This window comes from Sorex araneus, chromosome 1 (genome assembly GCF_027595985.1).
Source record: "Sorex araneus isolate mSorAra2 chromosome 1, mSorAra2.pri, whole genome shotgun sequence".
Lineage (NCBI taxonomy): Eukaryota > Metazoa > Chordata > Mammalia > Eulipotyphla > Soricidae > Sorex > Sorex araneus.
Genome location: NC_073302.1, coordinates 430,645,903 through 430,661,698, shown reverse-complemented (window position 1 = coordinate 430,661,698; position 15,796 = coordinate 430,645,903). Strand labels below are relative to the sequence as shown.

At 49.0% G+C, this 15,796-nt stretch overlaps 1 protein-coding gene across 1 annotated transcript in view; it reads left to right on the top strand.

The window, feature by feature from the left end:
• PLXNA4 (plexin A4) overlaps nt 1–15,796 on the top strand; it is a 437,848-nt gene that overhangs the window by 77,265 nt on the left and 344,787 nt on the right. Inside the window, exon 3 of the mRNA XM_055136802.1 lies at nt 12,614–12,781. Within this exon, the coding sequence (XP_054992777.1) occupies nt 12,614–12,781 (168 nt within the window). The remainder of the gene's footprint in view (nt 1–12,613; nt 12,782–15,796) is intronic.

The window sequence follows — 15,796 nt, the reverse complement described above, 5'->3', positions numbered from 1 at the left end:
GTTTTGTTTTTGGAGTTCCCCCACTTCCGACCTGCTCCCTCCTATCACCAGTGGGGAGATGCTTGGAAATGGGGGGCTTGGTCCTGAAGACCCTTGGCTGGAATTTATTTGGAATTTATTTTATTCCAAATCTCATACATTTTTTTTTTTTTTGCTTTTTGGGTCACACCCAGCAATACACAGGGGTTACTCCTTGCTCTGCACTCAGGAATTACCCTGGTGGTGCTCAGGGGACCATATGGGATGCTGGGAATCGAACCTGGGTTGGCCGTGTGCAAGGCAAACGCCCTACCCGCTATGCTATTGCTCCAGCCCCCAAACCTGATACATTTTTTTTTTGTGAAGCCCCTTCAATCCCATGTGTGTCTGACTAGGTTATTGTGGTTGCGGGTTGGCAACTCTCCTCCCACTCTGCACGTGTTCACTTACTCCACCATCTCATTGCAAAGACACAGTAGAGGGTCACTGGGAAACGCTAGTAACTCAGTGGAGGCCTCATTCCTGAGCTCTATTTCCCATTGTCCGTGCTCAGGAATGATTAGAGGGTGTATCTGGGACGGTGAGGGGAGTGAGGTTAACTTTCACTAGTGAGAGGATTTCTCTGCATCTCAAAGGGTATTGGCCCTTTAGGATTTGGGAGGCAGTTCTAGGCAGACCTGGGGGGAGGTTAGAAACCATAAAAGAGAAAGTGCTGCAGAAAAGTGAAAAAAGTAAAGAAAGGTAAAGCAGTTAGAAAGACATACCCTGGCGGTGTTCTTTCTTTGTTGTAGGTGGGGCATACAAGCACGTAGGGATGCTGTGTGGAGTAACGGGCTCTCTGATGGGAGTAAACCTAAGGGTTCTGGAACTTGCCCAGAAGGTATGTCTCTATACCTTCCAAAGGACGCAGGCCACTTGCCACCCATGGGGCTACATTTTGGGCCAGCTGCATTAGGCACCCCATAGGGGTCAGGGGTCCTAGTCGAAATATGACCCCCATAAGAGAGTGAAGGTGATTCTCCCTGGGGGCTTTATAACTGGAATCTGTTTGTACACCTGAACTCCCTCAACACTCTTGTAAGTGTGCATGTCTCTGGGTTCTGACTCCTGGTGTGCTTCATTCATTCATTGGGATGTTTCTTGTTTTCTACATTTTCAAAGACAGTGAGAAAGGCTGGATTTGATGAACATTTTTCACTGGAGCCAGAAACCAGAGAGATAGCACATCAGGGAAGGTTTGCCTTGCACGTGGCCAACCCAGGTGCCCCCAAGTACCACTAGAAGAAACCCCCAAGCATAGAGACAGGAGTAAGACCTGAGCACTGCCAGGTGTGCTCCCCCGCAGCCCCCTCCCCCTCCCCCCACCTGCCCAAAGACAGAAGTGCCGCAAGCTTCCTTTATGGATTCCAGCATCACTCTGCCATGATCAGTGCATGCATGTGTGCGTGCGTGCGTGCGTGCATGCAGTCAGTCAGTGGGAAGAAGGTGAGGACTGCCAAGCATGCAGACCCAAACGGACATTTTGTTTTCCTTGCTCATCTCGTGCCAGCTCATGAGATGCACCTAGCTTGTGTCTCCTCAGAACTTCCCACTTACACTTTGGGGCAGATAGACCCAGGAAAACGGGGCATCTGGCTCTGAGGACTGGCACGCACCTCCCAGAGAGGGGAGAGTGAGCAGCATCTGGGACGTGAGCACGCAGAGTGCTGGTCCTGAGTGCATGGCAGAAAGAGGACCAGGGCTCTCCCCCAGCCCTCCTGCCTCTCATCCAGAGAGTAGGTCCCGCCCAATCCAGGGAGCGCCCCTCTGAGTTCGGGCATCTGTTTACTCACCAAGTGTGGGGCTGGGTCACTGGCACTCTAGTTCTCTGTTTCCTCTTTGAAATGGGGCTGTGGGACTCTGGGTTGTTTTTCCCTTAAGAAACAGAGAGGCCTTGGGGGCTGGAGCAATAGCACAGCGGGTAGGGCATTTGCCTAGCACGCAGCTGACCCGGGTTCGATCCCCAGCATCCCATATGGTTCCCCGAGCACCGCCAGGAGTAATTCCTGAGTGCAAAGCCAGAAATAACCCCTGTGCATTGCCAGGTGTGACCCAAAAAGCAGGAACCAAAAAAGAGAAAGAAATAGAGGCCCATTGGCAGTAGGGAGCTTGGTACTGGAGTAAGTACTTGGTACAGGACTAAGTCTCAAGGTCAGTGTCACTTCTCCCACAATGCCTACTACAACTTCCACAGCCAGCTGGTGACTCGGCCCACACACCCCGGCTCCACAGTGCGACTGAGGCAGAGGGCAGTGGGCCTCAGCTCCTGTGACCCACACCCATCCCTACACAGGGTAATGGACACTTGTCACCTTTATATCTGTGGATGCTGGGTGCTGAGGAGGTCGTTCTTCAAAGCTAAGAGGCAGATTGATAAAGGTGAACTAGGGAATAGAGTCTTCACGGGATGCCTGCCTCAGTTTCCCCTTATAAACACAGGCGTTTCCCATGGCTTATGAAGTCTGGAGGTCTGATGGGAAGAGTCCCCCACTTGAGCTTGTGTGAGTCTCTGGTGGTCTTTGATGGTTTGACCTCCCAGTGTGGCAGGGGCAGGGTTGAGCACATAAGAGGGGACTCAGGGTTCCGCTGCCTGAGCCTGAGGATCTGTTTGGATTCAGGAAAGTTGGTTTAGTCTCTCCCCCAGGGCCAGGCGCTTGGAGGCTTCCATCCTGGCCTCAGAGTTGCGGCTCCTGGAGCTGGAGGTTAGAGGTCAGCTGCCTCGTCCATCCCTGCTGGCTGACTCACCTGGTCAGCCTGTTGGGGCTCCATTTGTGGTATTTGTAAACAGTGGTGATAGGGTGTGAGGGGGACAGCCTGTGGCGACGGCAGCGATGGTGTCCCCAAGCTAAGCTAATTGGCCCACTGGGGGGTGGACCTGCTGACCTGTTCGCTCATTAGCGCTGCCTCTGGGCCCCTGAGCTCTGGCCTGGTATTGCCCTTTCCATAATAGGGACTCCACATGGGGCTTCTGCAAAAGGGGGTGTCAGCCAAGGCTCTGAAACAGCACCCCCGGGCAGGGGCAGGCCAGGGTGGAATGTGGTTTCCGGAGCGTTCCTCACTTGGTCTCCTCACCTGCGTCTTTGACAGGTCCGCAGGTGTGGAGGGTGTGGCTGCCCCTTACCTGGGTGCTAGAGCATTGCCCTTGAGAAAAGAATGCGGGCAGTGCCAGGGGCTCCAGAAATGTCCCCGCTGTCTTCAGTCTGTTCCCTTCTTCCCAAAGTCTCCATAGAGACCCCCTCAGGCACTTCGAGGGCCCTCGGGGGGAGGGGGTGGTTCTGTGGCTCTGCCTTGGAGCCCGGGGAGCTGGCCAGAGAGAGCGGGACCGGTCGCATTTGAAACCCCCTTTCCCGGGGAGATGATCGAGCTCTGCAGAGTGCCAGTCTCTCTGTAGAGTGGGAGCAATTTCCTCGTAATTGGTAAAGTAACCGTAACTGCTCTGTCATTTGTATGTAGCGACACGTAATTGCACGGTAACCTTTGCCGCCGCGTGCGCGGGAAGCGCCGTGAGCAACCAGATGGTAATTGGGAGTGGCAGCTCCAGCGCTCCGTGCCATCGCCACCACGGGTGAGGCTCAAGGCTGCCGGGAGGCTGCTTTCGGCCTGCGCTGGCACATCTCCTGGGCGCCCTCCCCTAGGAAGGGACTCTGGGAGGACCGAGGCCGGCGCTTCTCGGCGTGTGCCGCAGAACCACCTGGGGAGGGTGTTAAGGTGCAATCCCCCAGGGTGGGGGGCAGGGAGATGGCTCATAAGGCTGAACACTTTGCTTCACATGAGGGAGCTCCAGGTTTGATCCTTGGCACTACTTGGTCCCCTGAGCACTAGCAGGAGCGACTCTCAGCACTGTGCTAAGAATAGTCCCTCAGCAAACAAACAAAAATACAATTCCCTGAGCCCCAGCCCCAGAGTTTCTGATCTAGCAGACCTAGAACAGCAGCTGTAGAGAAATTGCATCTCCATTAGCCTTCGTATCTTAAAGCATCCCTCTGCTCCTTCCTTTGGCCTCATTGGCCCAGTAGATCTTTGGGTCCTGCTGCCTTTGCTGTTTCATCTTGACAACATGAGCCCTTGGGTCCTGATCACACCTCTCTGGGATAGACACCAGGAATTTCCACAAAGACCCCCAGACTCAGCCAAAGTCATGGAGATTGTCTGAATGGTTCGAGGATGACAAATAATGTGAGTTCTCGGAGTACTGACTAAGTGCCCAGCATTCTACGGCATGGATTGAATCATTCAGCCTCATCACCTCACCACACAGTTCATTATGATTGTCCTGTTTTACCATGATAAACGGAAGTATAAAGAGGTTAAATAATTTGCCCCAAATTACACAGTAATAAGTGACAAAGCAGGGAGTCAAACTTACACATTATGGCTCTGGTTCTAGAGTTTGACACCGTGAAACTCAGTCCTTTAGTTACTCATCTATCCACCCAACAATCTATCCTTCCATCTATCCATATATCCATCCTTCTCTCCATTTAAAATCTGTCCATCCATACTTCTTCCTTCCCATCTCTCCCTCCATCCCTTTATCCCTCCCTCCCTCCCTCCCTCCCTCCATCCATCCATCCATCCATCCCTCTTTTCATTTCTCTATCCATCTATCCATCCAACTGTCCACTATCTATCCCTCTTTTTACTTCTGCATCCATCCATCCATCCATCCATCCATCCATCCATCCATCCATCCATCCATCTATCCATCCAACATCCATCCAACCATCCATCCACTATTCAGACATCTGGTCTACCTTCCATCCATCCTTTCATTTATCTCTCTCACACACATACATATATATGTGTGTATATATGTGTGTGTATATATATATACACATATATATATATACATACCCACTTCAGCCTTCAAAGTTTCCGTTTTGGACTGGAGTGATAGCACAGTGGGTAGGGCATTTGCCTTGCATGTGGCCGACCCAGGTTCAATTCCTTCATCCCTCTTGGAGAGCCCGGCAAGCTACCAAGATTATCTCACCCACATGGCAGAGCCTGGCAAGCTACCTGTGGCGTATTTGATATGCCAAAACCAGTAACAAGTCGTCTCACAATGGAGACGTGAGCAAATCGATGAGCAATGGGATGACAGTGCTACAGTGCATATATATAAACTCACAACTAATATAAGAATATATAAAACAAGGTGCCCTACCTGAGTTCTTGTTCCCTGAATCCAGCAGCTGTCATTATTATTCTTGATAATTATTATAAAAAGAATTGTTATTTTTTAGTTTAGTTTGTTTTTAGGGACATAATCAGCAGTGCTTGAAGGCAACTCTGAGTTCTGTGCTTTGGGATTGCTCCTGGCATTTCTCAAGGATTCATGGGGTACCAGGCATCAAACCTGGGGCTCCTGCATGCAAGGCATACACTCAGCTTATTGAGTTGCTCTGGCTCCCCATTCTTAGCCATTATTCCCGTGTATCCCAGCACAGCTGGGATTCTTCTGGTTGGTGACCCCCAAAGGTGTGGTCTAAATTCTGTTCCCAGGATTGCACACGTAGGTGCCTATAGACTCGCAGGCCCCAGGCCCTGACCTTTTACCCAGCAGAGAATGAAGTGGTTATCCTGAGGCAAATCTTGTCATGGTGGCCAGAACTCATCATGGGTATCTGTGGCAAGGTTGGAGGAAGGGTGCTACCACTAGGCTCCTGATGATAGTCTATGCCTGGCTCCCGTGGCTGCTCCCCACTGTGCTGTTAATGGGGCCCAGGGGAGGCCTCAGCCAGGGCGAGATCAGACACTCCCTCGCTCATCTCCCAGATCTCTGGAATCCACGCCAACGCTCACCTGCCTAAGCCTTTTGCCAATTAGCCTTCCCTTCACGGGTCATGCGTCCTTGGCATCTGCCTCCCGGGGCCGTAGACCCTGTGGGACACCCCTGCCCCAAACACCCATTCAGTGATTCCCTGTTGGCTGCAGCTCACATGATCTTGGTGGCGGTGGGGGGAGGGAGGGGACCTGGGGCCAGGAAAACTGGGCTCTGCTCACTCCTTGCTGCCGCACGAGCCCTGTTCTGGCAGACTTTGTATTTCTAAACTTTCACAGGAAATTTTTTTTCCCTTAAGGTCAGAGCGACTGTATAGTGAGTAGGGAGTTTGCCTTGCAGGTGGCTGACCTAGGTGGGAGACCCACCATCCCATTTGGTCCCTTGAGCCCCGCCAGGAGTGATCCCTGAGCACTGAGTCAGGATTAAGCCTTGAGCACCACCAGGCATGGCCCAAAAAAGAAAATTAAAAAAAAAGAAGAAAGAAAGAGAGAAAATTCACATTACTTTATGGCAGGCTTTGTAGGGTGCCCTGCTGCCTTCATCCCTTCTACCTGGCCTGGTCCCCGTGGCACCCTGCGTTGCTTGATGGTCCAGGAAGATGACGGGAATGTGGGGAGCCTGTCCCGGGGTAGGGCTGGAAGGAGCCAGGTGACCCTTTGGGTCTCGGTGCTGGGGTGGTGTTCAGCATCCAATGTAGACCTGCGGTGTCCCGGGTCAAAGTCCTCCATCCCACTTCCTTCTTGGGGGCCCTGTTTGGAGGGAGAAATTGCGGCACAGGTGGCCAAGGAAGAAACCATCATTGTTCCCAGTGTTTTCATATCACTTAGAAGCTTCCACAGCAGGAGCCTAATGACACCCCCAGGAGGTCAGCCAGGTTGGGGACCGCCTCCAGATCCAGGTGGGGGGGCCCAAAGCTGCCTCCTGGCGGGTCTCCCAGGCTTGCTGTCCCTTCTGCTGTTAAGGTCTTTTCTCCCGGTATGCAGAGGTGCCCTGGAGGCAGCAGCAGGTGGACCCCTATCTATAGGGTGGGCCATGGTGAGGATGCACAGGCTGTGGTGAGGATGTGCTGGCCTGGGTGAGGATGCACAGGTCATGGCAAGGAGGCATGAGCTGTGGCGAGAGTGCCTGGGCCATGGCATGCCACCTGGGCCAAAGCACTTGCTGCTTTGGCCACTGGCTTGTTTGTGTGTGAGAGCTGCTGAGTAAAGAGACAGAGACTGGAGAAGGTGCCTCTGAAAGGAAATTCTGGGGGCACAGGGGTCTCAGCAAGCCCCCAGTGAGTGGGACTATGTGGCTGCCTGGGGTGGGGAGGGGACAGGAGACTAAAACAATGCAGCCTAGCTCCCAGCCTCAGTTTCCCTCTACTCAGAGCAAGTCAACATTCAGTGCCCATCTGGGAAAATGGGAACCAAGGCAAGAGGCCCAGGCTGGTGGCCAAATCCATTTTTTTTCCCACAGGAAAAAAAGCCAAGGAGGGTTGTCCCTTGGAATAAGAGAGAGAAATGTGCCAGGGCCTTGGGGATCTCCACCCAGCCCTGGCTGCCCCCAGCCCCTGGAAGCCTGAGTAGGCGCTATGGTTCTCTCTGGGCAGGGAGAAGTCTTTCCTTCCAGGCACCCCCTGACTTTCAAAAATTTACCTTAGGTGGCGTATATCGAAGACCTACTTAGTAACTGCTTTGCTCACCCAAAGACACCTGAAGGTGATTTGTTGCTTTTCTGATAAAAAGGTGAAACAGAAAAATCAGGTCAGTGCTTATTTCACTGATTCCCATATGGAAGGAGCACCCCCCCAGTGGCACCCCAAGAGAGAGGCTAAGTTCCATCCCTGGGAAAACTCGAAGCAGGTTGTGTTCTCCAAGTACTGGCGTTTTACAGTAGGTGAGTGCTATGTTGGGTGTGATTTGGTAGACTTTGGCAGTTTAGCTTTGGAGTTTGTGAACGTGCAAAAAATTCTCCGTATAATTGTGGGGTAATTACATCTTTGCTTTGCACCACACTTCTCCTTATGCTATTTCAACTCTAGAAAGATTTCAAAAGATCTTATAGGGAAACCTGTCCACAAATGTCCCATTTTTTCTTCTTGAAATGACTTTCGTTTAAATTTAAAGGATCTTGATTGACACCATTGTTGATAGTTGAGTTTTAGGCATCTATGTTCTAGCTCCAATCCCACCGACAGTGCCAACATCCCTCCACCAGCGTCCCCAGCTTCCCTCCCATGCCACCCCCCGCCTGCCTTCCACCCGGACAACCGCATTATAAAGTTGGTGGGTTGTAGTGTGGATCTTGGGGAGTGGTCTAGCCACGTACACCGAAGCACAGACTCCACAACACTCTTTACCCCTTCCTCTCCACACCGCATCTCCCCACCACCCCGCCCCTTTCTCATTTTGAGAAAGAACATGCCAGATCCGTCAGGGTCTTGAAAGCTCTCTCCTGACACCTGTGCTTATTTTTTCAGGGGGTGGAAAGCAGAGGTGTTTGGTCTGGGCTGTGGGAGCAGATCAGGCAGGAGAGGCCAGAGGGGATCAAAGGCACGGAGCCCACATCTGCTATGCACGTGTCCTGTTCAGCCTGCCCACACTTTTGCCCTCTCTGCCCCAGCCACCCCTGCGTGATAAGACAGAGGAGGGGGAGAGAGGCAGGGGAGAGGGAGGGAGGGAGAGAAAGGGAAGAGAGAGAGGGACAGGTGAAGAGAGAGATAGAGAGAGACACAGGAGAGAGAGAGAGAGAGGGAAGGAGATAGAGAGAGAGAACTCCTGCCCAGCACATTATCTGTGGACAGTGCCTGCATCCAGCAGCCTTTTCTCCTTTCCAAGGAGAAGCGAGGCACCCCCACGGCTCCCCTCCAGCCCTCCATCCCCCAGCAAAGCTGGCTACTTTCACACCGCTCCACTCACGCCTGCTGGCTGGCTCTCCAGATGCCTTTTCCTTCGGCTGGCTGGAAGCCTTTAAAAAAGGGACACCTTGTATTTTATTTCACCCACTTCTCTGAAAAAGTCCAAAGATGTTTATAGGTACGCGCTCTCCAGGCTTTATGGAGGCCCATCAAAAAGCGGGTGGTTGCCTTCATCTTTATAGAGTGGGAAATAAAAGCCGGGGGGTGGCAGCGAAGCTGTCCCGCAGCGGTGTGGTTCTCTGAGAAAGGGGAACAAGCCAGTGGAGGCGACTCAGTCTCTGGGGAGGGGATGGGGTGGGCATAGCAGAGCTATGAGGGCAGGGGGGGGTGCTGGGAGGAGGAGGAGGGAGGCAGTGCTGTGGAGGCTTCTCCCAGCCATTGTCAAGGTCTTCCCCACTCCTAGGAGCGAACCCAGCTGCGCCCCTATGCTTATGGGGGGGCTGTAGCTTGGCATCAGATGGGAAGAGATTTGGCTGCAACACAGAGCATGTGAGTGTGTGTATGATGGGGGGAGCGGGCTGTATGCTCCTGCTGGTTTCTTCCTTAAAAAAAAAAGTACTGAAATTGGCATTAATTAATTAATTAATTCTTTTTTAAAACATTTTTATTAGTGAATCACCGTGAGGTACAGTTACATACTTATGAACTTTCGTGTTTGCATTTCAGTCATACAGTGATCCTTTACCCATCCCTCCACCAGTGCCCATTCTCCTCCATCAATGATCCCAGTATCCCTCCCACCACCCCACCCCAGCCCCCACCACCTCACCCTGCATTCCCTTTTGTTCTCTCTCCTTTTGGGTGTTGTAGTTTGAAATATAGGTATTGAGTGGCCTTCAATGTTCAGACTATAGTCAACTTTCAGCTCGCTTTCAACCTGAATGGGTCCTCCCAACATCCTCTACTTGGTGTTCCCTCCTCTATCTCAGCTGCCTTTTCCCCCAGCATGTGAGGCTAGTTTCCAAGGTGTGGGGCAGACCTCCTGGTCCTTATCTCTACTACTCTTGGGTGTTAGTCTCCCACTCTGTTACTTTATATTCCACAGATGAATGCAATGTTTCTATTTCTGTCTCTCTCTTTCTGACTCATTTCACTTAACGTGATACTTTCCATGTTGATCCATTTATATGCAAATTTCATGACTTCATCTTTTCTAACAGCTGCATAGTATTCCATTGTGTAGATGTACCAAACTTTCTTTAACCAGTCATATGTTTTTGGGCATTTGGTTTTTTTTCCAGATTTTGGCTATTGTAAACAGTACTGCAATGAACATACAAATGAATATGTCATTTCTACTATTTACCTTTTTGCCTCTCCGGGATACATTCCCAGGAATGGTATTGCTGGGTCAAATGGGAGCTCAATTTCTAATTTTTTGAGAATCGTCCATATTGTTTTCCAAAAGGGCTGAACCAGTCGGCATTCTCACCAGCAGAGAAGGAGAGTCCCTTTCTCCACACATTGGTGCTAACACCAGTTGCTTTTGTTCTTTTGGATGTAGACCAGTCTCTGTGGTGTGAAATGATATGTCATTGTTGTTTTAATCTGCATCTCCCTGATGATTAGTGATGTAGAGCATTTTCTCGTGTGTCTTTTAGCCATTTGGATTTCTTCTTTGAGAAAATTTCTGTTCATTTCCACCCCCCATTTTCTGATGGGGTTGGATGGTTTCTTCTGTAGAGTTCAACCAGTGCCTTATATATCCTTGATATAAATCTCTTATCAGATGAGCATTGGGTGAATATCCTTTCCCATTCTGTAGACTAATTAATTAGTTCTAAGGTTTTTTTTTGACACGTCTGGTTGTGCTCAGGCCTTCTCCTGATTTTGTGCTCAGGGTCCGCTCCTGGTAGCACTTGGAGGACCATATCTGCTACTGGGAATTATACTGGGGCAGACTGCATGTAAGGGACATCCCTTACTCCCTTACTGTGTCTTCAGCCCAAACTTAAAAAAAAAAATCATTATTATTATCATTGTTTTGGAGCGGGATCATGCCTAATGGTGTTCAGGGCTTACTCCTGACCCTGTACACAGGGATCACTCCTGGTGGCACTCAGAGGACCATATGTAGTGCTGAGGGACAGAACAGGTTGGCCACATGCAAAACAAGCACCTTACCCGATGTACTATTTTTCTACTGCCTCCCACCCTTTTGGGCCATACTGGGCTCTGCTCAGGGTTTGTTCCTGGCTCTCTGCACAGGGACTGCCATGGCAGGTGGGGCTGAAGATCTAACCCTGGTCAGCAGCCTACAGAGCAAGTACCTTTCCCACTGCACTGTCTCTCCAGCACTCTCCTGCTGGTTTCTGACCCTGCAATTATCTTAGAGTCAGAAATAATAATTGGGCTGGTGTATCCTGCAGTGTATACAAGGAATATTTTCTTCAGGGAAAATTAATACTATTTTCCTAATAGATGCTCAGGTCAAATTTCTTTAAGAATTAAATGATTGCAATCTTCTTCTTCTTCTTCTTCTTCTTCTTCTTCTTCTTCTTCTTCTTCTTCTTCTTCTTCTTCTTCTTCTTCTTCTTCTTCTTCTTCTTCTTCTTCTTCTTCTTCTTCTTCTTCTTCTTCTTCTTCTTCTTCTTCTTCTTCTTCTTCTTCTTCTTCTTCTTCTTCTTCTTCTTCTTCTTCTTCTTCTTCTTCTTCTTCTTCTTCTTCTTCTTCTTCTTCTTCTTCTTCTTCTTCTTCTTCTTCTTCTTCTTCTTCTTCTTCTTCTTCTTCTTCTTCTTCTTCTTCTTCTTCTTTCTTCTTTCTTCTTTCTTCTTTCTTCTTCCTCTTCCTCTTCCTCTTCTTCTTCTTCTTCTTCTTCTTCTTCTTCTTCTTCTTCTTCTTCTTCTTCTTCTTCTTCTTCTTCTTTCTTCTTTCTTCTTCCTCTTCCTCTTCTTCTTCTTCTTCTTCTTCTTCTTCTTCTTCTTCTTCTTCTTCTTCTTCTTCTTCTTCTTCTTCTTCTTCCTCCTCCTCCTTCTCCTCCTCCTTCTTTGTCATCATCTTCATCATATTCATCTTTGTCTTTATCTTTCCCTCCTCTTCCTCTTCTTTGTATTCTTATTTTTCTTCATCTTCCTTCTCCTCTTCTTCCTCCTCCTGTCTCATGCATGCAAGGTATGTGCTTTACCATTAAGCCATTCCCCCAACCCTACATATTTTTCCCTAAAAAGACCTTTTAGATTTTTGTTGTTACTAATCATTATTAGATCTGTACTAGAGTTAGGTTAGAATGTACTGTGTTTCTCCCAACTTATTTGCCTGAGGAATTCTTTTATGGAAAAGCAACTTGGTTAGCTTGGGGTCTGTAGGACATCCATTAGAAAGTGCTGGTGTAGGCATGGCAGGGCCAGGAAGCCTCTCTTTGGGGTGCTTTGAAAGAAACAGGGAGCCTGAGATGGGCATAATGAAGCACTTTTGGGCTTGAAGAGTTCACAAACATTTCTCTCTCCACCCTTCTTTTTCCACCTAATTATTTGTACATGTCTCAGTGATGTTTTTAGGTCTCTAGTACTTTGGAGTCCTGTGTCCTCTCAGTAGTAAGTGTGGAGATCATGTCTCTCTTATGCCCAAGCAGAGCTGTCTGGAACTCATGCTCATGGTGTTAGTCTAGTGCTTTTGGATGGGCTGGGAAAAGGATGCTTGGAGGGGTTGTAGGAGGCCAAGACACTAGGGTTTAGTGAAGACATGCTAGGATCTGTGATATAATTTTTTTTGACATGTTCCTACAACCAAATTCAATGACTGTTGACGAGATACCTAGTTTCTCTTGAACGGAAACTTTAATTTTGAAATAAGGAGCAATTTGTAGCAGATGATCCATCTCTAAGAATTATTTTAGCTCCGTTGTTCCCTGACTCGAGACCTGTTCACTGCCTTGATGCCTCCCCCTGATTTTCTCCCTTTGTTATTTACAGCTCTTAACCATCAATGATAATTTCTGTGGCCTGGATATGAACGCTCCCCTGGGCGTGTCGGAGATGGTACGTGGCATTCACAGAGACCGCATGACCTCAGTCATTGCCTACGTCTATAAGAACCACTCTCTGGCCTTCGTGGGCACCAAAAGTGGCAAACTGAAGAAGGTAAGAGCAAGGAGTCATCCTTCTGATTATTGTGAAAATTGTTGGTCTCCACTTCAATGGATTTTTTAACCTCATTCTTTTCTGTCATCCCCTGGGTTGCTGGACGTGTGGTCCATCTTAACACCAAGGAGATAGGGTACATTTGAAGTCACCAACGTTGACCTTGGTGACCTTGCCCATTCTCTGCTCTTGTACAAAGAGTCGTTCTGGGATGCACACTGGGTGAGTGTGTGGAGTCACCTCTTCCCTAGAGTGGGCAATGAAATATGTCTTACTTAGCCATGTCTCCTGGAAGGTTCTGCCATTCAGTGTGGTCATGGCCCCAAGCAAGGACTTTATTTGGTGTGGGTTGGAGGGGAAGAAGTGGGGATATGCCTGTTCCTCCTGACTTTAGATTTTTTGGTGGATGTATCTATTCATCAGGACGTCATTGTGGGGAAACAGATGGAGAGTATAGGACCTCCTAGAATTGTTAATGGGGCTGAGTGCCCATCACGGGAACCCTGGGTGAGATCCCAGAAATGGCTCCATGTGGAATAGAATGGAGTGAGTGGGGGACATGAATTTCCTTCTCATTCTTCTTGAATTTATGGCAGTTTAAACTGCTGTTTGGTGGTGGTATGTGGTGTTTGTTGAACTGAACCCAGTATGGGAGATACTGACCGCCCCAGGAGAGGCCTGGTGTATCCAGGGTTGGGAAGATGAGGAGAAGGAATAGAAGATATGTTGTCAGAAATATGGCTGACCATAAGTATGGCTATTGTGAACAACTACATTGAATCCAGAAATATCAACTTGGCTATTGTTTGTGTGCTAGATATTTCTTCACTCAGGGAGAAAACAGGAAAAATATAGGGTTTGGTGATTTCCCATCCTCCACCCCAGAGTTAGAGATTTTTGTCTGTGGTGTGCTGGGTGACCTTGGGAGTCAGCAGTGATGGGGGCGCTGACAGTCTGGGACTGTTCTTTTGCTCACCTCTGCTCGTGCGTCCCATCTCAATGCATTGGAGTTAACCCCAGGTGGAACCCTTATTGATTGGATTAAAACTCGTCAAGACTGGAGGCCCTGTGTTATTCTGACTGGTAATCTGTTGGCACTCAGCCTTTCCCAGGGAAATATCGATCACTCCATGTGGAGCTGCTCCATGTCTTAGGCTTTCCCTGGAATTCTTTGGATCTTGTGTGGCTAAGACTGATAAAGAAGATTTTTGTGATCAGAGCTGAAATCCTGATGGCTGTTTTCTCTCTGTGATATTACTGGACATTCTTTTGAGTTGGTCAAGGAGAAAGGGGCTCCAAAAATTGAGAAGTCTGTGCCCATTCTCTCATCCTGTCTTGTTATGCCTAAGCTCATTTCTTTCTTTCCATTGTGTGCATCTGGGGATAAAGCAGTGGGTATGGGCAGGATCAAGAATACAAGTGTAGGGGCCGGAGCAATAGTATAGTGGGTAGGGCATTTGCCTTGCATATGGCCAACCCGGGTTCGATCCCTGGCATCGATATGGCCACCCCAGCAACGCTAGGAGTAATTCCTGAATGCAGACCCAGGAGTAACCCCTGTGCATCGCTGGGTGTGACCCAAAAAGCAAAAAAAAAATACGAGTGTTTGTGGATCAGCCATCATGGTACACCCAGGATGGGGCAGGTAACATATCACACATGTCAAATCATGGTTCACAGCCATGCGTGTTGAATGTATAAACAGCTTAAACATCTACAGATCTTTAAGACTGCCGACTGCTTTTCTATGTGAATACACTGAACACAAAGGTAACTTTAGCTAGAACCTGGACCTTCATGTTGTGATTATCCCTCTGTATGTGGAGTTGAACTTCATAGACAACACTGAAGAAGCCACACGGCATTGTGGGTGTGAGTCTTGCAGTTCTCCCCGCTCCCCCACTGGTGCTTGTTGTCGATCAATACTGCTGGGTGTGGTTGGGAGTCCTGGCAAACCTCAGTGCCTTCCTGCTCCTTCTGTAGCTTCCAGTTTTCTGTGAACTTGGGAAGTCCAATGCCTAAAGTGGTTGAAACTGTGCTCAATAAGCTACCGTATATGAGGAAAGAAAAACATGAGCGTTGGAGCTGCAACCTCAAGATCAATTCCATTGGTTTCTTGATTGGCTCCACTTTCCATCTTGATGGTAAGCTAGTTTTGTTGGCAGAGTGACTTCTGAATACCAAATGTGGTCCCCTCAGCCCTTTTCACAGGGATAGTGGGAATCATACTGTTGAGGCATCTATGGGCCTTTTGCTCATTTTTTTTTTTGAGTGAGTCTGATCTCGGTGTGATGAAGAGATAATTGCTGCTCCAGCAGGTGGAAAAATCCCCGCCCACTCATTAACTATCAGGTTCTGGACAATCATTTACTTACTGGCACGACTGAGCAGTTCCTATGGAAGGGTGTGTGTGTGTGTGTGTGTGTGTGTGTGTGTGTGTGTGTGTGTGTGTGTGTGTGTGTGTGTTTAAGCTGGTGAGAATATGGTGCCAGAGATGTTGAGATTTAGTGCATATGTAGCAGCTATTTTATCTTGGGTTTATAAAGAACACATTTCCTGGCCATGGGTACACCTTAAACCCAAGACAACCCACCACCACCAAAGATGATAACCACTATTGATCAGGTGATGGATAGGAAGCTGATTTTCTCCCCCCTCCCAGAATGCAGGAAAGGTCAGAGGGCAGCTTATCTCCATGAGTTTGGGTTTGGGGCACGAATAAGAATGGACAAGCCAAGCACACAGTGACAGCCGTTACATGGGAGTGGTTGTGGGCCGAGCCTTGCCTGGAAGCATCCCCCACAAGGCCAGCCAGCCTGATTGTGATAGAACCACTCCTTGCTTGGTGTCGGGGCTTGGTAAACCAGGTGGGCTGGCGTTTTCCACCTTGGACTTGGGTGGGGTGGGAAGAATAGCTCTGTTTCAGCCACCTGGGAGATGACATTTAATTTCCCAGGTGGTGGTGGGGCCGATGAAGCATAAACACGTGCGAAGTAAGAGCAGGGGGGTCATGTG